Raw genomic sequence first — 22,421 nt, 5'->3', positions numbered from 1 at the left:
TGTACGCGTGGACATCACCAAATGGTAAATATAGGAATCAAATTGATTATATAATTGGTAGCAGAAGATGGAGAAGTTCCATACTTTCTGCAAAAACAAGACCAGGAGCAGACTGCGGTACAGATCATGGACTGGTCGTATCAAAAATCAGAGTAAAGCTAAAGAAGAAGAACAAAGCATTCATAATGCCAAAATACAATTTAAATAACATCCCAGAAGCATGTAAAGATCAAATAAGGAACAGGTTTGAGGCTTTAAACTTAGTTGACAGAGAACCAGAAAAACTATGGAATGAAGTCAGAGACGTTCTCAGGGAAGAATGCAAAAAGACAATACCTCTAGTTAAAAAGAGAGAAAGACCTCAATGGATGACTGAAGAAACTCTTCAAATGGTTAGAGAAGGAAAGCAAAAGCAAACGCAAAAGGAGATAGAAACACAGTCAGAACCCTAAATGCAACAATACAGAGACTAGTACGTAGGGACAAAGAGAACTATTACAATAGTTACTGATAGAAATAGAAGAGGACAACAAAAACGGTAGAACAAGAGCCCTATTCCAAAAGATTAGAGAAATGAAAGGGAAATTTAAACCAAGAGTAGGGATGTTGAATAATCAACAGGGCAACACACTGACGGACCGAGATGAAATAAAAGGAAGATGGAAGCGATACACTGAAGAACTCTATAAAAGAGATGCAAGGATAACAGATTCATTCACGGAGGAACCGTATGATGAAGAACCAGAAATTTTATAATGCGAGGTGAAAGCTGCTCTTAAAATACTAAGAAGAAACAAATCACCAGGAATAGATGGCATACCAATAGAGTTGCTACAAGCTACTGAGACTGAATCTGTTCAAATTTTGACAAAAATCTGTCAATATGGAAAACTAAACAATGGCCCACAGACTGGAAGCGTTCCATACACATCCCAATTCCAAAGAAAGGGGATCCCAGGGAATGCAGTAATTACCAAACTATTGCCTTAATATCCCATGCAAGCAAAGTAATGCTCAAGATTCTACAACAAAGGCTTTAACCATATATGGAACAAGAAATGCCAGGTGTCCAAGCTGGATTTAGAAAGGGAAGAGGCACCAGAGATCATATCGCAAACATACATTGGATAATGGAACGGAGCAAGGAATTTCAGAAGAAAATCACCCTGTGCTTTATGAAATGGAAATGGACTGCCTTCAAGTCGATTCTGACTTATGGCGACCCTACAAATAGGGTTTTCATGGTAAGTGGTATTCAGAGGGGTTTTTACCATTGTCTTCCTCTGAGGCTGAGAGGCAGTGACTGGCCCAAGGTCACCCAGTGAGCTTCATGGCTGTGTGGGGATTCAGACCCTGGTCTCCCAGGTCATAGTCCAACACTTTATAGATTACAGCAAAGCCTTTGACTGTGTAGATCATGAAACACTATGGAATGCTCTAAAAGGCATGGGGGTGCCACAGCATCTGATTGTCCTGATGCGCAACCTATACTCTGCAGAAGAGGCTACTGTAAGGACAGAATATGGAGAAACCGACTGGTTCCCAATCGGAAAGGGTGTGAGACAGGGGTGTATTTTATCACCATATTTGTTTAATCTATATGCAGAACATATCATATGGAAAGCAGGATTGGACCAAAAGGAAGGAGGTGTGAAAATTGGGGGGAGAAATATCAATAATTTAAGATATGCAAACGATACCATACTACTAGCAGAAACCAGTAATGATTTGAAATGAATGCTGATGAAAGTTAAAGAGGAAAGCGCAAAAGCAGGACTACAGCTGAATGTCAAAAAGACTAATGTAATAACAACAGAAGATTTATGGAACTTTTAAGTTGACAACGAGGACATTAAACTTGTCAAGGATTATCAATACCTTGGCATAGTCATTAACCAAAATGGAGACCATAGTCAAGAAATCAGAAGAAGGCTAGGACTGGGGAGGGCAGCTGTGAGAGAACTAGAAAAGGTCCTCAAATGCAAAGATGTATCACTGAACAGTAAAGTCAGGGTCATTCAGACCATCGTATTCCCAATCTCTATGTATGGATGTGGAAGTTGGACAGTGAAAAAAGCTGATAAGAGAAAAATCAACTCATTTGAAATGTGGTGTTGGAGGAGAGCTTTGTGGATACCATGGACTACGAAAAAGACAAATAAGTGGGTGTTAGAACAAATTAAACCAGAACTGTCATTAGAAGCCAAAATGATGAAATTGAGGTTATCATACTTTGGACATATCATGAAAAGGCATGATTCACTAGAAAAGACAATAATGCTGGGGAAAACAGCAGGGAGTAGCAAAAGACCAAACAAGAGATGGATTGATTCCATAAAGGAAGCCACAGACCTGAACTTACAAGATCTGAACAGGGTGGTTCATGACAGATGCTTTTGGAGGTTGCTAATTTATAGGGTCACCCTAAGTTGTAATCAACTTGAAGGCACATAACATCAAAGAAATAGACTGATCTTCCCATCCCTAAATCAATGTTCCATTTCCAAATATATATTAAAGGCAAAGGGCTTGAGCAGTGGATTAAAGCTAGTCTTCTCTGAATGGAAATTCTGGACTTAATTTGACTTGCAATAGACTTCGAGTAGCATATCTTGCAGCACAATTCTACCTAACATTTCCATGGAAGGCTCTCATTTCAGCGGAACAAACTTCCCAGTAAATGAGTTTAGGATTGCAGGCTTTGCATAAATTGTAGAGGAGCTGAGATTTGGCAGACAGCCACACTTTCATCTAGCAGTTAATCTCTTGCACAAATTTCTAGCTGCTTTTAAGATGATCTACAAAACCTCAAAGGGGAATAAACATGCATTGGCATTTTTAAAGTTTGGATTCTGTAGAACAAACACAGGCTAGGAGGTAACAGGAAGCATTCAAAAGAATTACAGATGTATGTACCTTCTCTCTTTTTCTGTACTGATATCCAAACAAATGCAGATATGGGTGTAAAAGCTTTTTAAAATAGAAAAGACTTCTACCAAATTCTGAAAGAATTTGAGCATGTATCAACATTTAATGGCTGCAATTTGGCATATGCAAATACCACTGCAGCCCATTTGCCCAATATGGGATCCAGAAACTCCCACAGTCGAGTTTATTAAATCCATTTTCCCTTCACCCAACAGATGATCAACACTGTCCGCTATGGCACATGGACACCTGTGGCATGGTCAGGAGGAAGATGTGTTACCTGCTTTCTCCCCTTACCTCCATAACAGCTTATTGCAACTGCCAGATAACAGTCACAGCTATCTGCTAGCACAGTGGAGGAGCACTACACATACCCCCCAGGATTTAAATGGAGAGGTTTCCTTTCAGCATCCTTTAAGTCAGCGTTAAAGATCAGTGGTAGAAAATCTGCTTCACTTGAAAATTTGAAGATGGATTGGGATGCATGAGACACACACACGACATATTATATGCTTCTGTTGGCTACCCATCCTATGCGTACTTACTTGAGACTAAGCTCCATTAAATCCAGTGTGATTTACTTCTAAGTAAATATGCATAGGATTGTGTTGCACATGATGTACAAAAGGGAGGAAACACTCAACCAGAAGCAGAGTTTTATACTTATCTGTAGATATTTTCCCCTTCAAAATCAAGAGAAATGATTCCAAGTACCCAAATATCTGCACATTTTACTGTACCCAATGAGACAAGCCTTTAATTGTATTAGAATTAAACAAAGAAGAATGAGAATAGTGTGGCAGCTGTGGAGGAATTCCTAGTGTGAGCTTGAATAGCAATTCCTTATTTAACTTGACTGCTGCAAAGAATTACAATAGCTCAGATAATAATAGATTGCTTTGAAACAGGATTCTGACAAACCTTTGAGACGATTTCTTTCTTATACATGGCACTGTGAGGATATTTAGAATTAATGGATGATATTTTGAAATGATGGATAGATTTCAAATTGGGTAAAAACATTATTTTGTACTTGAAATTACTTTGAAGTCTAGTATTGTGTGGTTTTGTCAACAGGAGTGTGACAGAAACCCCACTCATTTGTTAGCAGTGGCGACTGGTGGCTCCATGTTAGTGGGGCAGTGGAATCCGCTCTGGGCTTTAGTCTGAACTTTCAAGGAGCTGAAGCACTTTGGACAGCTCCTTGGAAGTTCAGACTAAAACCCAGAGCGGATTCCACTTCCCCACTGACACGGAGCCACCAGCTGCCACTGCTTGTTAGTCTTCCTGTGTAGAGCGTTAATACATGGAGGAGAAGGACCATTTCTCTGGGCCCCGCCCCCTTGTTCTGCCCTTCTGACCCCCATGCATTTGTTGAAGGTCTGAAGGGGGAGCCACTGTACTTACAATGGCTCCTTCATGTAATAGGAGCTCCTTCACTGGATGCCTGGAGATCCAAAGGGTGGCATAATCACCCTTTTATCACATGTAAATAGGGCTAGAATTGTCTCTTACTAAGGCAAAAGAAGGCCACTTTACACATGACCACTATGGGCTCCTTTGGGAGAAAGGGCAGGATATAAATTAAATAACTAAATAAATATGACATTTTCCCCTTTACAACATGATCCCCAGATGTTTATACTGCTGTAACTAGGTATTGTTTTGAAGGAAGAAGTCCTGAACTGGTGGTGTTTGCCATCATCTGAAGTCTGGAAACAAGGGAAGAAAGGTATTTATTTACAAGAATATTTATGAACTGCCAACTCATAATAAATATCAAGGCAGTATACAATAAAAATCATTAAAACATCATAAAATTATAACATCAAAAAATACAGAAAAAAATGGCCAACATTGAATCACACTCTCTAAAAATGCTTGGCAAAACAAATATGTTTTCAGCAGATGATGGAATTGTGAGTACCTGATTTCAACAGAAACAGTGTTCCAGGTAACTGGTGCCATTATGCTAAAATCTTGGTGCATGTAGAAACTAAAAGATGAACTAACTGTGAGATAGTCAGGAGGGCATCGGCAAATGATCGCAGTGATCTAGCAGGTATATAAGGGACAAGGTGGTCTTTCAGATAGCCTGGCCCCAGTCCATTTAGGGCTTTATATACTAACAGCAATACTGTGAACCTAACTTGGTAATGTACTGGCAGCCAGTGCACAACTTTCAGCAACAGTGTAATATACTGATATCAGGTTGTTCTGCTAAGAAGAGTCAAGGGCTTTCCCAACACCACAGCAGAAAAGCAGCTTGTAAACCATAGCTTAGAAGCCCAATCCATTGTTTTGGCTATAAAATTATCATTACCATAAACCATTATTTGGACATGCATGATGCTTGAATTGAGCCATAAATGTCTTTGAAACAAAGCTTTTTTTTTTAAAAAAGCAGACTAATTCAGCCTGGCAATGAGGACTGACATATGTTTTTTTCGGCTGGGCTGAAGGTAGCGAAGGCAGGAGTCATATGGTGGAGGATGACTTGTGAAGCTTATGGTGTCTCAGAAACTGAAATTGGTGTGATTGCAGCTGCATACGCTATAGGAAAGAAACAACAGAAGGTGTTGATGGCAGTGGCATTATTCACAAGCAGAGCTTGGAAAAGTTACTTTTTTGAACTACAACTCCCATGAGCCCAATCCAGTGGCCATTCTGGCTGGGGCTGATGGGAGTTGTAGTTCAAAAAAGTAACTTTTCCAAGCTCTGCAATTAAGTGTATGCTTGAAAATTTGGTTAACGTACAGAGCCAGAAAAGTACTACAGGGGCCAAAGATGGAAGAAACAAGAGCTAACCAGAATACATGAAAGGAAAGGCAGATAGAGCCTCGAGGCTATCTATGAAAATTTGAGTTGGGGAGAAATGCTAAAAGGAAAAGCAAGAGTTCATTAAATAGGTATTTCACACAACAAACAAAATTGCCCAGTCAGCTACAATGAAAAGCTATTGCAATGATGCCTTTTCTCTGCTAGGTATAACATGCATTCTACACATCAGAGACAAAAAGATCCCAAAGATTACCACGTTCAAATCCATTAAAAACAAGCATTTTCTCCCTTCAGTGTCTGGTTGTCTCCAAGAAAATCCAGTCTTCTGCATGCAAGCTCTGTTTAGTAGGCTATATTGAAGTTACAGAGTGAAGCCAAAAGTCTGACTTTGCAAATGTGTTCAGCTTGAAATTTGGGGGTTGGCGGGCAAAGGTTTGCAACAAGTCCCCCCCCATTTAACCCCTTTATTGTTTATTTCTTTTTGCCACAGCTGCAAGAGCGCCCCTAACTAAGGGCCACCATCTCCCCTTCTGCCCATGACACCCTTGGAATGACCCTATGGCATGATATATGGGCATTGCAGGGGGGATGGTAGATGCTAGGAAGTGGTTGCTAAAAGGACCTCTGCTGATTGCAGCAGTAGCAACACAAGTTTAAAACCTTTTTTTAGCTTGTTTTTGAATATTTTTAACTGTGATTTAGAATGTTTTTAATTATAATTGCACTTTGGAATGTTTTTAACTTTTTAAAATTCTTTTTCTTTTTGTTAAATGGTTTTGTTTGTTTGCCGCCCTGGGTTCCTTCAGGAGGAAGGGCACCAGGTTTAATGCTGCTTCTGCTGCATTAAGTTCCTCAAAACATCTGCAAATACAGAGTGCCAATGACCCACTCACAAACCCAAGCAAATGGTGGGGGGTCATTATCACTCTCTTCATAGCTTGAACTTTGTGCCCTTGATCTGCATTGCTTACACAAAAAGGGTGATCCAATTTTCCCATTTGACAAACAGCTTGGCCTCCCCTGTGGAGTTCTGAGGACTGAACTCTCCTTGTTTTACACATTACATAGTGGTGCTATCTTGTATGGACCATCAGATCAACACTTATCAGCTTTTTTCTGAATGGTGATATGCTTGCCAGTTGCCACCCTGGGCTCCTTCTGGGAGCAAGGGTGGGATATAAATGTGATAAATAAAAAATTAAAATATGCTAAATTGGTAGCTCTTTATTTAAGGGATCACATGCTTCTAGATGTCTAGAATAGTGTTTTTCAACCAGGGTTTCATAAGCATCTTGTTAGAGCTGCAAAATTTTACAACTTCCCACCTCAATGATGTTGAATAAATATTCTAGCTTACAATAATTAATTCATACATGTTTTAACTTTTACATTTTGTAATTTTTAATTACTTATTGATAGTTTTCAGTTTATTTATGGGGTCATGAAGAGGGGATTGGGCTTCTGCAGAAAATCACAGCATGTTACAGATGCATGCACACAAGACGTGACCACTGCTGCTTCAGGCAGTTCGTGTTCTCTCTCTCTCTCTCCCCCCCCCCTTTATGCCTTAAGAGCTACTGGCTGTCAAAGTAAAATGTGGACAGAGTCACATATGCAGCCCAAGAAAGTGGAGGCATGGCAATCTCCGCGAGCACTATAATGGGAATAAGAGGGAAAGAGAGATGAACAATTAGTCTTTCTTGCTGTTCTGGAGTCCAAAGCAGCTACCTATTGGGATTCACTTTCTGTCTTTTGGCTAAAGCAGTCCTAGCAGCAGCCATCAGTCCTTGTGTGTGAGAGAGTGTATGTGTGTGACTGTGACTGTATGTGTGTGTGGTGGCGAGTAATAACTATCTCTAGTAATTAGTTGCACAACAGTAATAAAGGTTGTTTTACTAGCTATTTTAGGGAAAAAGTGAGGTGCTAGTACAAATGTCTTGATATAAGTGCCTTGGGTGCCAGCACATAATAGCTGCCATGAGCAGCAAAAAAAGAGGCGATGGTACACTGTACCAGTGAGTACCATCACAAAAAAAGCACTGTGTGTGAGGAAGAATACAGTATCAAGATCTCACTTTCACAGTAATCATTGCATGCTACCTCCATTTTCAATATAAACTGGCTAGCTAGGCAGAGAAAGATTTTTCTTGTCCCTTGATTTCAAAAACCAACTAATAATAGAAGGGCAAGCTCATTACAACAAATTTCTGAATTCCACTAAGCTTTCATGTAGTCAAAAGACAAGAACCTGATGTACAACAACCCATTGTTTAAAAGATTGTTAAGAACATGTTTTCAAAACTGGCACATGGAAACGGCATTCATAATTTGCAAGAACAAAATCAAGGTTTCTCAGAATAATGGAGTATTTATCCACAAAGATGCAGTTAGCAATTTGTCATAGTAAGGTCAGGTGCATACATGCAAGCTGGCAGCTCATCTTCTTTGTGCAAAACTGTCCTGTGTGTAAGATCATGTGGGGAAACCTCAGTGCGTACTAAGCTGTACACAAACACAGCCTGCATCATTTCTTGTGATTACTGGGGGGGGGGGAGAGAGAATTTTGCCACAATCGGAGAAATTTTCTACTTGTCCAAACATGTAGTTAGAATCCCATGTCTTTGCTTCTGAAAAAAATCAGACCCCAGGAACCAAAATGTTTCCTGCGATTTGAATATATATATACATTAACTTAGAAATTTTAGTTAAGCATGCCAAATATTACACTTATGCAGATTACCATCCATCCTTCAATACAACAATATACATCAAGACCATATAAAGGTATGCACATCACCCTTTTTATTTCATAGTCAACAATGTCATTCCACAGGGTAAATCAATAAATAATGTTTAATCAATGTGTAAAAACCCTCTTTGGCATAGGACAGTATTCTTCTGGTCAAACTAAAGGCTGTGTAGGAATCGTTTCTTAAGAAATCATTCTTCACTACATGGTGCAACTTGTAAAAATTACTAGCATTCCCTCAAAGTTAAACAAAATCTATCCACAGATTCTGCAAGTTGGACATAACTGTGGGGGAATGTTGTCAAAGACGAGACAAAGCCTAGTTTTCCAAAGCATGTGCACTCTCCAATCCTTCTTACGAGACAAATAATCCATTCTTTCCACTAAGAAAAGTCAGAACTGTGCCAAGAATTATTTAAAAAAATGATTTTGTTTCACAGTCAATTTCTCTAAAATTGAAGCTTTCACTTCCAAGTAACTTACAGACCAAGTAACTTACAGACCAAAAACATCAAATGGTTGTACACTGGCTGTACACTAAACAGACCAAAACAACCCATTATTGATTATTTTTAAATGCTATGGTTGTCAAGTAAAATTAGGATTTCTCCTATATGAGTATTCAAACAAATATTTTAAATCAGTGCATTTGACATAATTAATAATCCAGTAGAAACCTTCATGGCTTTTTAAAAAACCAAAGCCCAAACCAAGATTTAAAAAGTAGTTCTCAGTGCTGCAAATAAACTGGAATGTTCAGGTGCAGTCCTAAAATGTGGTCTAGTAAGACCCCCTCCCCCATCGTAACTATGTGATATGATAGTATTAGAATCTAAATGTCTATTTGTATAAAGCAGATGCAAATGCAGCTACTTATGATGTATATACACAACATAAAGGTCCTCATTTAGGTGTTAAGACAATCTTATTTTTTTTAAAAACAAAGGTACTAAATTAAAGTTAGTTAATATTCACCTTCCAATATTTCATTTTTCTCCAAAACACCGTTTGTTTTAAAATCACATTGAAATCAATTTGAAACATAAAAAGTAATTCAATTACACTAAAAAAAGTTCTAACAACTAGTACTCAAGCTTAATTTCATCAGTGATTTTTGTTTAGTTTTGTTCCCAGTGCAAAACCAGTTACAAGAAATGTAAGGTGGTTTATTTTAAAGGGCACATGGTCTTACTCAAACATGTTTTTCCTATAATGCAAAAGTCATTGCATATACACACATATGCTTAGTATTATTAAGAGTGTATTTCAGTGCTTATCCATGAGTAATTTCTTACAGCAAGCCCAGTTAGAAACACAAGTCATAGTATATCACTTTCTGAGTTTATATCGCAATAAATTCTAGGTATTCAAGTGCAAAACCTTCTGTTTTGTTATAGTGTCCTAAAGATATCTGCAGTCAGAATTTTCCAGTAGTTGCTTCCACATGGTTTCCATAACCCTTACCATCTTCATAATCAATATCAAATAACAGTCTGGCAACACATTGCCGATACAACCAAGTACCATGTGCATGGCTGTCCTGTTGTAAAGAGCATTTTGACAAAGAAGAGCCAAGGAAAATTTATCTTCATGTGTTGTTCCGAGCAAACATACGGTCCCCTCTTAGCGTGAGGTGTTGGAGCTGATACTGAAGCACTTCCGTGTCAGCTGATTCCTTGGTGTTCATTCTGTCTAGATTGAGGTAGTCTAGGGATTTAGAGTGAGCCCTTTTACCCTTGAAAAGGCAAAGAGGCAGAGGACCATGAAAAGCCTTGTAAGGTTCATAAGGTAGTGGCTTGGTGCATTTATCCCCTGAGCTGGGCATCCGTCGCCTTCTCCGGCCATTGATCGCTGGAATTTCATAAGGCTGGTAATATCTGCTTCTGGCTTTACACACCCGGGAGGAACGGGAAAGTCCTGAATCAAGCTGTTTGGAGCGCAAGGTAGGCACTACTGCTTCTACTTTACTCTCCTCACTTACAGTGCACTTCTGGGCTAATTTCAGCAGCTCCTCCCCAGTAGTGAAGCCAACCAAGTAGTTAGAATCCATGTGGAGGATCTGATAGCCTGAAACAGTCTGGCGCATTGGTGAACATGGGGTGCTGGAGCAACGAGGCTTCTCAGAGTCGGCCTTGCCTGTGGCACTCACCTCAGCAATGGGCAATGGGAGAGCAGCTAGGATAGACCTGGACTCTCCGTTAATGTCAACTTCCATTTTAAATATGAATCCACTAGCCTGGAAATATAAAAACAATGTGATTAGGGGGATGACATAGACAAAAGAGACAGACAGAACTATTTCTTTGGGGTTGCCATTTCTAAAACGACTCCAAGCTCCTACACCTTCAGACCATGGGTGAGAAACCTGCAGCCTTTGGCCTAATTTCATGCAGATGGGGAGAGCCCAGACAGAAAAAAAGAGGACAGGAGGGGCGGGGAAGCCAAAACAGACAGAGCAATGGAACAAGGGGCAAGCCCTCTGCAAGCAAGCAATTTAGACCTCTGGTAAGGAGAATGGAAACCAAGTGGTATGAGGGCGGGAGAAGAAAGCCAAATGAGTAGGGTTGTGAAAGGAAGGGTTGAGGCAAGAGCGATCGACCCCCCCCCCCGCATCAGGGAGGAAGGAGAAAGTGAGAAGGGGGGTAGCCAAGCGAGAAGAGGGGTGGCCTATCCGCTCTTTTACTTCAGAACTGCTCACTGCCAGCATACAGCCCCCAACAGAAAACAAAAGGGTTCCCCACCTCTGGTTTAGACTTTCATGGGCAGAAGCTTCCATAGCCAGAGTAAGGCAGCTTGTTGTAATAAATGGAATTCAAGTCCCATGTTTGTCATGTTCTGGCTCTACAGCTTTGCACAAGTTCAGTTCCCAGATCTGTACTGATAAAATGGAAACAATTGTGTCCTGTCTCTATAGTAACAACTGTGAATGCAAACACAACAACCACTGTAGAGCCCTGTTGATATGGAAGTGTCATATACACATTAAATAATAGTAGAGTGAACATCACCACCTGGATCTTGCCTGGTATCGCAGCCATGCAACATATCAGAGAGAGGCATTCTGATTAAGCCAGCCTTGAATGTCTGAAAGATGTGGAACCAGAAACTGGATGAAAAACTGCAACTCTTTAGGTTTTCACATCCTCCAAAACATAAGAAATGCATCTGCCTAATTCTCAGTTTTCCTTGAAGACAGGCTAGCTAAATATACCAGCAGCCACTTTTTCAGAAGGCATCCTGAACTTCCTTCTCTGTAGACTTCAGTGAAAACAGCTTCCTCTGAAGCTGGTCTGACTTTGTACATCTCCGATTCAACGTTCGCTGAAACAACTGGTAGATTCCAAGGGCACAGCTAAGGAAGTATTCTAATTATGATTGTGTACATTTCTCATTACTTTCAGTGAGGCTGCTTATTTCTGTGGAAAGTCCACCTTTCAAGGGACTACAATGTTTGGCTTACAATGAGGACAAAGTCAGTGTGTCCTCACACAAATCTTCTAAAAGTAGATTAAGTAAGGGTATCTATATGCAGAACATATCCTGTGAAAGCAGGATTGGACCAAGATGAAGGAGGTGTGAAAACTGGAGGGAGAAATATCAATAACTTAAGATATGCAGATGATACCATACTACTAGCAGAAACCAGTAATGATTTGAAACGAATGCTGATAAAAATTAAAAAGGAAAGCACAAAAGCAGGACTACAGCTGATGTAGTCAGCTGCACAAAAGCAGGACTACAGACTAAAGTAATAACAACAGAAGATTTACGTAACTTTAAAGTTGACAATGAGGACATTGAACTTGTCAAGGATTATCAATACCTCAGCACAGTCATTAACCAAAATGGAGACACAGTCAAGAAATCAGAAGAAGGGTAGGACTGGGGAGGGCCACTATGAGAGCACTAGAAAAGGTCCTTAAATCCAAAGATGTATCACTGAATACTAAAGTCAGGATCATTCAGACCATGGTATTCCCAATCTCTATGTATGGCTGTGAAAGTTGGACAGTGAAAAAAGCGGATAAGAGAAAAATCAACTTCTTTGAAATGTGGTGTTGGAGGAGAGCTTTGCGCATACCATGGACTGCGAAAAAGACAAATAATTGGGTGTTAGAACAAATTAAACCAGAACTATCACTAGAAGCTAAAATGATGAAACTGAGGTTATCATACTATGGACACATAATGAGAAGATATGATTCATTAGAAAAGATAATAATGTTGGGAAAAACAGAAGGGAGTAGAAAAAGAGGAAGACCAAACAAGAGATGGATTGATTCCATAAAGGAAGCTACAGGCCTGAACTTACAAGATCTGAACACGGTGGTTCATGAGAGATGCTTTTGGAGGTCACAGATTCATAGGGTCACCATGAGTTGTAATCGACTTGAAGGCACATAACAACAACTAATGGTGAGCCATAATCTGAGCTCACTGTGAAATGCTAACAGGCAACTGCCTGACACCAAGAGAATCGGCAACCTTGCGTGCATCTATCTGCTACCTGACATGCCCAAAGCATCAGGTGAATTGGAAGATGTCTTTGAAAGCTATTTACACTGCATCTACTGTATGGACCTGAAACCAAACTACAAACAATGACAGAGTCTTCTGAACATTTTTCATTCATTTAAAAGCTTGTTTTATACACGCATGATACGACAACTATCTATATTTATGACCTCTCTCAATGCTACCCATAGTTACTTGGAAACATGTTCTATGTACATCGATACAACTTATTTACACTTTAGATAAATGTATTTGGATCTATGATCTATGATTCCAAAAAATGAATGTAAAACATCAGTTGATACCACTGAAACCCATCACTTTTCATATTATTAAATATAATTAAATATTTAGAATTTCACACTTCCAACAAAAAAACTTTTAGTTATTTGACCTTTAAAAAAAGAGAGACATCATATCTAGATGAATGTTCATAAAAATGCTTATAATATATACAGTGTATTGTCAAAACTGAAAGGGGGGAACCTTGCAAGAGTCTCAGAGTGGAAACCTTATAGTAATAATGTAATTGAACAGATCTGTTCAGTGGCAGCTCTCTACTTATGGAATGCTCTCCCCAGAGAAGCATGCCTGGTGTCATCATTGTCTGTCTTTAAGCATCAGGCAAAAATGTTTTATACACGCAGACTTTTGGCCCTTAATTTGGAGGGTAATTAGTTACGTCCATGGCCTCTTTTCTGTGCTCTTATACTGGGTGGTGGTGGTAATATTCGTTGTTTATATGGATGCACGTTTTAGGTTTTTGTTTTATTGCTGTTCTTCTGTTTGGTTTTAATGGTTCTTGTTATTTCTGTTCTTACTTTAATAATGGGCCTGGGAACACAGTACATACGCATAGCAAGCTGAAACTAAATCCTTTTCCAGATTCTGCACTGTCTCCTTATTACCTTCTAGAAATACTGAAGTTTGGGTCCTACATACTAAAAAGATCTCCTTCTCCTCCCTTGTACTCTACTGCAATCTGAGATTTCATCTGAGAATTGTCCACTGATTATAACCATCAAGGCATCATGTCAGGGGAACAAGGGCATAACTATGCTACTCTCTAGGGCCTTGGCCTGTTTTGGAAGTATTTTGTGTCTGAGCTGTTTCACAGTAAGCAGATTCTAGTGGCAAGAGGAAAACGCAGAATGTTGTTTTCTACCACAATTACACGAGAGTAACCTTACTGACTTACTACACAAAAAGCATTCATGAACATTGAACCCTAGGGAAAAATTAGGATAGAAACACAGTTTCCAGATTTTTAACTCTGATTCTTGAAGGAACAAAGATTCAAGCTGCAATCCTATATGCACATTTACCAAGGACTAAGCTCCACTGAACACAGCGGGACTGACGTCTGAGTAAACATGCAAAGGATTGTGCTGCATTTCATGTAAATCAGAGTAGCCCTCCAAATGTTGCTGGATTCCAACTCCCATGAGCCCCAGCCAGGAATGATGGGAGCTAGGAGTTGAACAACATCTGGAAGGACACAGGTTCACCACCTTGATGTAAACTAAAATAATAGTAAACTGCACAGAACATAACTTTAGTTTGCAGCCTAGCTTTCTCCACACCCACAACACAGAACTTACACAGTACTTACACAAATTTTGAATCAATACTTCATGAAGGATTTTAAAAAGCTAGGATCTTTGAAATGCTTCATATGAAGTTGTCCCAGTGAAGCTAATTATACAGGTATAGCGGTAACAAAATTTGAAACAATGTATAAACAGAAAGTAAGAACTCAATACAAGGCAGCAACTCTGGAAACTAAGTATTAGACAGGCAAGAAACAACAGCTAAATGCATTCCAAAGTAATTCTCTTAAAAACCACACATGTATAATATTAGAATAGTAGCAGTACATCTATCCAGTCTGTGGATCGCTATCATCATGTCAATGTTACACTTGCATGGGCCAGGACACATGGAGAGTGCATTTACATATGACAGGAAACTTGTAGAACGCTTGCACATTCCACTAAACTCTTTCATGGAAGCCTGTTTGGCTCTTTCTCTGCCTTCAGTCCACCATCTTGTTATTTTTATTTAGACAGGACTTTAATCTACCCACTGAGAAAGTTCTAATGCTAATTGTTCTGCTTAGTGATTGTTATCTGCTGCCACTGTCTCCCTTTTGCTTTAAGATACTACATATTTTGCTTCTTAGCTGGATGTCAGCAGCAGCCTTGAGCACTAACAGTGGAAAGCTGGGATATGGATTTTCTAATAAAACAGACACGTAAACAAAACTGGGTCTTAGGGCAGCTGGCCTAGGAAAAACAGACCTCTTAGGCCAATATACAATATAGATGTTGGTAAGAGAGAAGCACCAGAGATTTTTTTTTCCCCCTGGGTTTGCTATGTAATATATACACAGAACAGTTACTTTTCTTATACAGGTGATAATTAAGACGGGTTCATTGTGAAAATGAAATCACTTTGACCAGTCTCAGTCCCTAGTCACCACTCTCCCTAGCAATAGATGTTTCCTAATCATGTTTGCAGTGTGAAGATACATTCAAAGCCAATGACTGAAAGCTTTTTATATAATACATGCATATTCACGTATTTTGTGGGATTTACCACTCAGAACCACTTTCCTTTGTCTGGTTAGACGGTTCTGCATGAATCTGTGAGCACAGAACGTATTATCTCTCCCACTGCATACAAACTTCGTATATAACAAAAGACTATGAACACCTTTTTCAAACAAGACTCACAGGATAACAACTCTGGACTTTCCCCTTTAACTGTGATGTTTTTTCACAACTGGAGCTTGTATTACTTCTTTGACAAAATGCATGCTTAACCACATGCTTAACCACTGTAATCACAAACAGTCCTCTTGAATCATTTAGTACACATGAATACAAACGCATGAAGGGCCTCCAAGAATGCACCAGCTAACCCCACCCCTTAGATGCAGACACCCATAATCAGTGTCAGTCTGAAGGGGGCTCTATGTGCATACCAATGTAAATGTGTAGGGCTCCCTCCACTGAGATGAGAACACTAACCCAGTGTTTTCATCCACATAGTGGATTCACATGGGGGTGCCAGAAATGGGCAGCGCTGGGAGGGGGGTACCAGTGGTAGGGTTTTTTCCATAGTGGCACCCTGATTATAGAACTCCCTCCCTAGTGAATCTGAAAACTTTTTTAAAAAAACACCCAGGCATTTGGTACCTGACATTTCTAGCAGCCTTGGAGATTGCTGATTTGTTTGTGTTTTAGTTTTTGTATTGTTTAATGTAATGTTGTATGGCTGCCCTGGGCTCCTTCTGGAGGAAGGGCAGGATTAAAATCCAATAAATAAAATAAATATGCAATAAAGGATTTCTACCAGTGTACACATGTATGCACATTGGTTCCCATCCAAACTGACAGCAGTGTTAGTGTCTAGCAGGAAGGGCTAAACAATGTGTACTCAGAAGTTCCTTCACACATTAGCCACCAAAACAGGACTGATGTGACTTGCAAATCTAATATTCTCTATGCACTGGTATAACTTTTGCTATACAAATACTTCGTAAATGTGCACTAATGTAATGCAAATGAGATAGCAAACAGGGAACAATCCACTACACTCTGTATAAACTTGTTAAACATAATGCTGGGAGCAAGCTTTGGATTTTGCTCACACTGCAAGGGGGTCTAAAGAGAGCTCAGTATTTTTGCATCCAAGTGAGCTACGATGTAGGTATACATTACTGGTGAAGCTTTAGAACTGAGGGTCCTGGAATGGGAAAACAGGCATAAATATGGATATCAAAAGGTGGCAGCAGAGAGAGTGCATTCATGCAGAATGCTGCCATGGCTGAACATATCTAGTAGTTGTAGAATTTTTGTACTTGGGTGCCTCCTATGCTTTATCACTGCTGTTGAATGAAGGTATTAACTTTGATTGCTAACTTTCTTTGCAGCCACTCTGACTAGAGTCTCTCTGCTGCCATAGCTCCTCATAACCCAGATCTTATCCAGAAGAAGTCACAAGAGACTCTGAAGAACGGGAACACAGTAGAAATGGTATGCAACAGTGAAGAACAGACTCCATGAGAACAGGGTCAAAAAGATTCCAGTCTGTCACACAGAGGAATCAGTGGCTGCCAAGAGCTCTCCATAGTGCTACTTCCTTTTATGGACAATGAGTCAAGGCAGCAGTACCAAGGAGAGTCCTTGAAGCATACTCAGAGACAGAAGAGTGGGGAAAGACAGAGGGAGGGCTGGAGACAGCACACAAACTACGCTTCAGCACTATTCCTTGGCACGGCTTTAGTACTAGCTCACTGATGACAGCGATACATTTGGATAGATGAAGAGGCATGGGCTGCACAGCAGAAGGCAACTAGCAGGACTCCAGATTTCTATTTGCTGAAATTAAACATGCAGAAAAACAGACAGTAGTTGGCACTTGCTTCATTTTAATGTTTTGGCATTTCTTTCCTCAAGTCCTTGTGAAATAAGGAGAATGTTGTGCAGCTGAGTCATTTGACCACCTGCAAAGGCATATTATATATAAAGAATGAGAATATTTCAGTTTTTTGCACTGGAGAAATGGTACCATAAACTCACCCTATACAAAGCAAAATGCAGTGCATGGTTAAACACCCTTAAGTCTCGTTGAAATAAGCAAGCACCCAGATTTAACTACATAGTGGATTACATCTATATGTTTAGACATAACTTTGTGTTGCATAAATTGTACAACACTGTACAAAGTTACGTGCATCTCACAATACATATGCAATTCCAAAATACTGCATTAACTCTGTGAAATACCAATAAATGTCAGCCTCATGTGTAAGAGGATACACAGTACTACATGGCTTTGGGACATATGGCATACCCACAGTATGTGGAGATTATTATTATTATTATTATTATACAGAAGCTAGAGAAAATAGCACATGCTCTAAAGCCAAGGGCATGTGTTGCAAGATGTACATTTATGCACTGCACACAAGAGTGTGCCGCCCTGGGCTCCTGCTGGGAGGAAGGGCAGGATATAAATCAAATAATAAATAAATAAATAAAAATTAAGAGTGTACACACTGTGCATAAAAACGTATGTACACAAAATTCATGCTCACCTTGTAGACACACACTTAACACAAATGCATATAATCTACACAGACACATCTCTACACATGGGCACTTGGAATATAATTTTGCCCATGTATCTTTTTCAAACAGGCACTTGGAAAGCACGCATGCACACAGACACAAGCACACATAACATCGATGCAAATGTTCATGTCTACTTTATAGACACGCATAAACACAATTAGAAACACTATATCTAGCACCGAGGTATTTTCTCTTCAAACTTGGGATATGAGCTACATCACACTGAAGGCATCAACAAGAATCCCGTCGAGCGTGTAACGAATGGCGACTGGGGACAACGTACAGAATGTTTACAAGCGCACGCGCACAGAGAGCGGGCGAGAGAAACGACGCGCCGCACCTCAGTCAGCGGGTGCGCGCATCCTCTTGTGCCATCTCTTCGCCTTACTGGTATTCCTGGTTCGCTTGTTCTCTGGCTTCCTGGTACCTACTCTAACCGCGTCTCTGAATGCGTCTCTTTAAGCTGGCAGGGCGCGGCGCGGCGCGGCGCATCCACTGCCACGGCCGCCACTGGCCTTCCCTGAACCCATCCCACAATTGGCAGTTGCCGCAGCAGCAGCTGGTGCAGCACCCCTCGCTTTCCTACCTGCGTTCCAGGATGCCGGGGCCTGCGGGCCGCGTTCCGGCCGCCGGCGACGCTGGGATGGCGAGAGCAAGAGGAAAGGCTGACAGCCCAGCCCCGCCCTCTTATTCCACGGACCTGGGGCGGGCGAAGCTAAGGAGCCGCTCCTCCTGCCTCCACTCCGCCTGTCTCTGTTGCTGTCCCGCCCACCGCCGTTGCCGCTGCCGCGCCTTGTCCTTTCGAAGGAAGGAAGGACAGGAGGGAGGCGGGCGAGCAGGTGGCGCAGGAGCTGCGAGTCACTTAACCTTTTCAGGCTTGGGGTGGCACTAAGTGGAGCCGCTCGGCCCGCGCCCTCTTTACGGCGGCAGTTTCAGGGTTTCTTCCCTCCCGTCTGCAGCCTGGTGTTGAGCTCTACCTGAGGGAACATGTGAAGTCATAAAGAAAAGAAGACTAAGCGATTTACAAGCGCAATTTTAGGCCGCTTTACTCGGAAGAAACACCCACTGCCAGGGCCGCATTATGACTTTCGTGGACCGTAGGCACTTTTGCCTTTGTGGGCCCCTTCCTCCATAATAATATCAATATTAAAAATTATTTTTGATATAACTTTAAGTACGTCAACATTTTATTTTTTTCTGTTTTAGGCAAAATGTAATAGATTTTCATGGGCCTTAAATTTTTTATTTTTTTCTGATGTGAGAAAAAAATTAAAACATTTTCTTCGACCCTAAAAGTTCATTTTTTCCTTCTGATTTTAAAAGAAATTAAAACATTTTCGTGGCCCCCTAAAAGTATCATGGGCCCTAGGCACTGTACATACTGTGCCTAATGGATAAGTCGGCCCTGCCCACTGCCTTCAAGAGGGCTCACTTATTGTGGCATAACTTTACTGGTTTTTGTGGACAAAAAAAAAAGTCAGGGAGCCACAAAGACTCCTTTGCTTTTTGTCGCGGCAGACAGATAAGCAGTGGTGTTGCTAACTACTTACTGGATTGGTGGGGGGGGACAAACACAGTTTGCATATGCTGATGTGTAAGTAGGGATACCTCCGGCAAATTAAGGTAGCGGGTGTAGGGGTGTTGTCCAGGGTCTCGGGGGTCTTAGATCCTTTTGGGGGAGCAGGGTCCCAACAGGGTCCCTATGCCTCCAGTGGTCACGAGCCAATCAGCATGAAGGGGAATATGTTAGCCACTGAGAAGAATCTTCAAACTTGCTTTCTTGTACTTTCCTGCTTGATTGGAGTCAGTTGGAGTGAAAGGAGGAGAAGACTCTTTACAATAGCTCACAGACTTCCCTTTCATCCTGATTGGCTGCTATGGACACATGGGGGTAAGGTGTTAACAAGGTTCTCATTCCCAACCCAGCAGCAAAAAAAAGGGGGGGTGGCTGTGACCATCATGAAGGGACCCTGCACTTCTGATTTGCCACTACATTACTGAGCGGGTGGCTGGGGCCACACCACCATTTCACATTGTAATAGACCCAGATACTAGTTAGATGAAGAAAAAATTAAAGATTTTAAAGGGGGGGCAACAACATAGGAAGCTGCCTTATACTGATGCAGACCATTGGTCCATCTAGCTTAGTATCGTCTACACTGACTGACAGTGCTCTCCAGAGTTTCAGACAGGGGACTTTCACATCTCTGGAGATGCTGGGTCTTGAATCGGGGACACACAAAGTGGGTGCTCTACTGCAAAGCTATGGCTCTTCCCCAAGGAATATCAGTGTTGATACAGCTCCTCAGAACGTTGTGATCACAAAATAAAAGGTCATTCTGCCTCAAACATCTGCAATTAAGGGAAGGGCTTTCAGAAGAGATACACAGTTCATTTATTTTACTATAGTTGCATTCCACCTTTCGTCCAAGAAGCTCAAGCCAGTGGAAATAGTTCTCTCAACTTTATTCTAACATCAGCTCGGGAAGGGGGACTAGGCTGATGCAATGTCTTGCCCAAAATCAACCAGTGAGGACCCTGGATAAGTAGAGGTTGTTGCCCCTGTCCTACTCCAGCATGCATCAAGATACTAGCCCTCCCACTGAAGACTGTTCACCTTTGACCAGATTTCTCACTATTTCTCCACTTCTACTTTTTCAAGGGGCTCAAATGTCTTTGACACTCAGTTTCCCACACTCATCTGAAACATATAGAAGCAGTAATAACAGCAGCTCCCTCCCAACTCCCTCAAGATTTTATGAGCCACACCAAGTTGAAAATGGAAATGGACTGCCTTCAAGTGGATCCCGACTTATGGTGACCATACGAATAGGGTTTTCATGGTAAGCGGTATTCAGAGGTGGTTTACCATTGCCTTTCTCTGAGGCTGAGAGGCAGTGACTGGCCCAAGGTCACCCAGTGTGCTTCATGGCTGTGCAGGGATTCGAACCCTGGTCTCTCAGGTTGTAGTCCAACACTCTAACCACTACCCACACTGGTTTACAAATCTGCATATTTGGGGGGGTTGTAAATTATTGTTGCAGCCTAAAGACAAGAAACAGTGGATCTACCAAAATGAAGCAAGTGATAATTTTAAAATTTAAACTTTATTTCTTTTTTTTAAAAAAAAATGAAAAATATTGTCATGTCTAATCAATGCACCCTAATAATCACTTAGCATTCTATGTGGATACAGCCTACCTTTATTCCTACCATTGCCCTTTTAAAGTTACTACTTATGAATGGTCATTGCCTCTTTAAGAATTATGTGTTCAGGTACTTTGTGTATTAGCATGGTAAGTCCAATTTATTCCTTAGCCTTGGCCTGATTTGAAGAAAAATAGGTCATGCTAAACTAAGAAAAAGGATTAATGTTTTAGGAAACTGTTGCCATTCACACTATCATCATGCCTATTGTAAATCTTGGCAATGAACAAGTATTGCACAGTTAAAAATATCATTTTTTATTGCTGGGGCAGAAGACTGAAAACAGACAATTATTAACCCTATAGAACTCTGTAGAAATTATTATAGGAATTAGAAACATTTGCAATGCTATAATTAACCACCATGTATATCTATAGAAGTCTTAGCACATTCTATTTTATTTTTGTTATGGAACTGATAGCTGATAACAGTTTCTTGAGAAGAAATTGTTGCTACAGCAAAAGCAACAAAGAATCTTGCGGCAGCATAAAGACTTAACAAATGCATTATGGCATAAGTTTTCATGGACCAGGGTCCGTGATCACATAGAGAGCACTACTTATGTACAAGCAAACATGAATAAAATCCCCATCCCTGCTTTTAAACATTAAGTATTCAGGTGAATGCTTGAATGTGGCTAGTATTAGGACTTGTAACAGTGACAAGATATGGGGATAAAGTTGGCGTAACCCTAACCACATCTGTTAAGACTTGTTGCATGGACACTCGCAACTTAAGCATTTGTATTCACTAATCGGCAAATAAGACCTTGTGGTTTAAGAACATGTCTATAGCCAACAGATATTTCTATCAAATTTTAAAAAGCAGGGAAATTAGGCAGCTATAGTGAATGCACCAGGGGAGCAGGAGACATCACCTCCTCTTTGAGATATTGTACTGCCCTACAAATTTGTCAAAATGCAAACACCATTTGGGTTGGTCTTTCACAGTCCAATCCACTTCCTGTGTAGCTTGGAAGAATTTGGTAATGTGCCTCTGAGCATATGGTGAGTGGTGGCAAAATCTGCCATCTCCAAAGATGGAGAATTACATGTTTGTATTTTCTTGATGTTCTTCTTGCTTTGCTTTTTTCCTGTATT

At 40.6% G+C, this 22,421-nt stretch overlaps 1 protein-coding gene across 3 annotated transcripts; it reads right to left on the bottom strand.

Moving 5' to 3' along the window:
* Positions 1 to 8,488: 8,488 nt before the first annotated feature.
* MACIR (macrophage immunometabolism regulator) lies at positions 8,489 to 18,897 on the bottom strand. Of its 3 annotated transcripts, none has more exons than XM_061623479.1 (3): positions 18,701 to 18,897; positions 11,200 to 11,335; positions 8,489 to 10,694 (listed from the first exon to the last, which is right to left on the bottom strand). In XM_061623479.1, exon 3 carries the CDS (start codon positions 10,671 to 10,673, stop codon positions 10,047 to 10,049), a length of 627 nt encoding a protein of 208 aa, XP_061479463.1. In that variant the 5' UTR covers positions 10,674 to 10,694; positions 11,200 to 11,335; positions 18,701 to 18,897; the 3' UTR covers positions 8,489 to 10,046. The 3 variants fall into 3 exon arrangements, with proteins under 3 accessions (XP_061479463.1, XP_061479474.1, XP_061479456.1); XM_061623490.1 differs by having other exon boundaries at positions 11,200 to 11,330; XM_061623472.1 differs by lacking the exon at positions 11,200 to 11,335 and having other exon boundaries at positions 18,701 to 18,896.
* Positions 18,898 to 22,421: the final 3,524 nt, after the last annotated feature.

This window comes from Rhineura floridana, chromosome 1 (assembly GCF_030035675.1).
Source record: "Rhineura floridana isolate rRhiFlo1 chromosome 1, rRhiFlo1.hap2, whole genome shotgun sequence".
NCBI classification, from domain to species: Eukaryota; Metazoa; Chordata; class Lepidosauria; order Squamata; family Rhineuridae; genus Rhineura; species Rhineura floridana.
This window is presented reverse-complemented; position numbering and strand designations above follow the sequence as displayed.

Coding starts and splice junctions, on each gene's coding strand:
- MACIR (XM_061623479.1), bottom strand. CDS start 10,673: ATGGAAGTTGACATTAACGGAGAGTCCAGGTCTATCCTAGCTGCTCTC.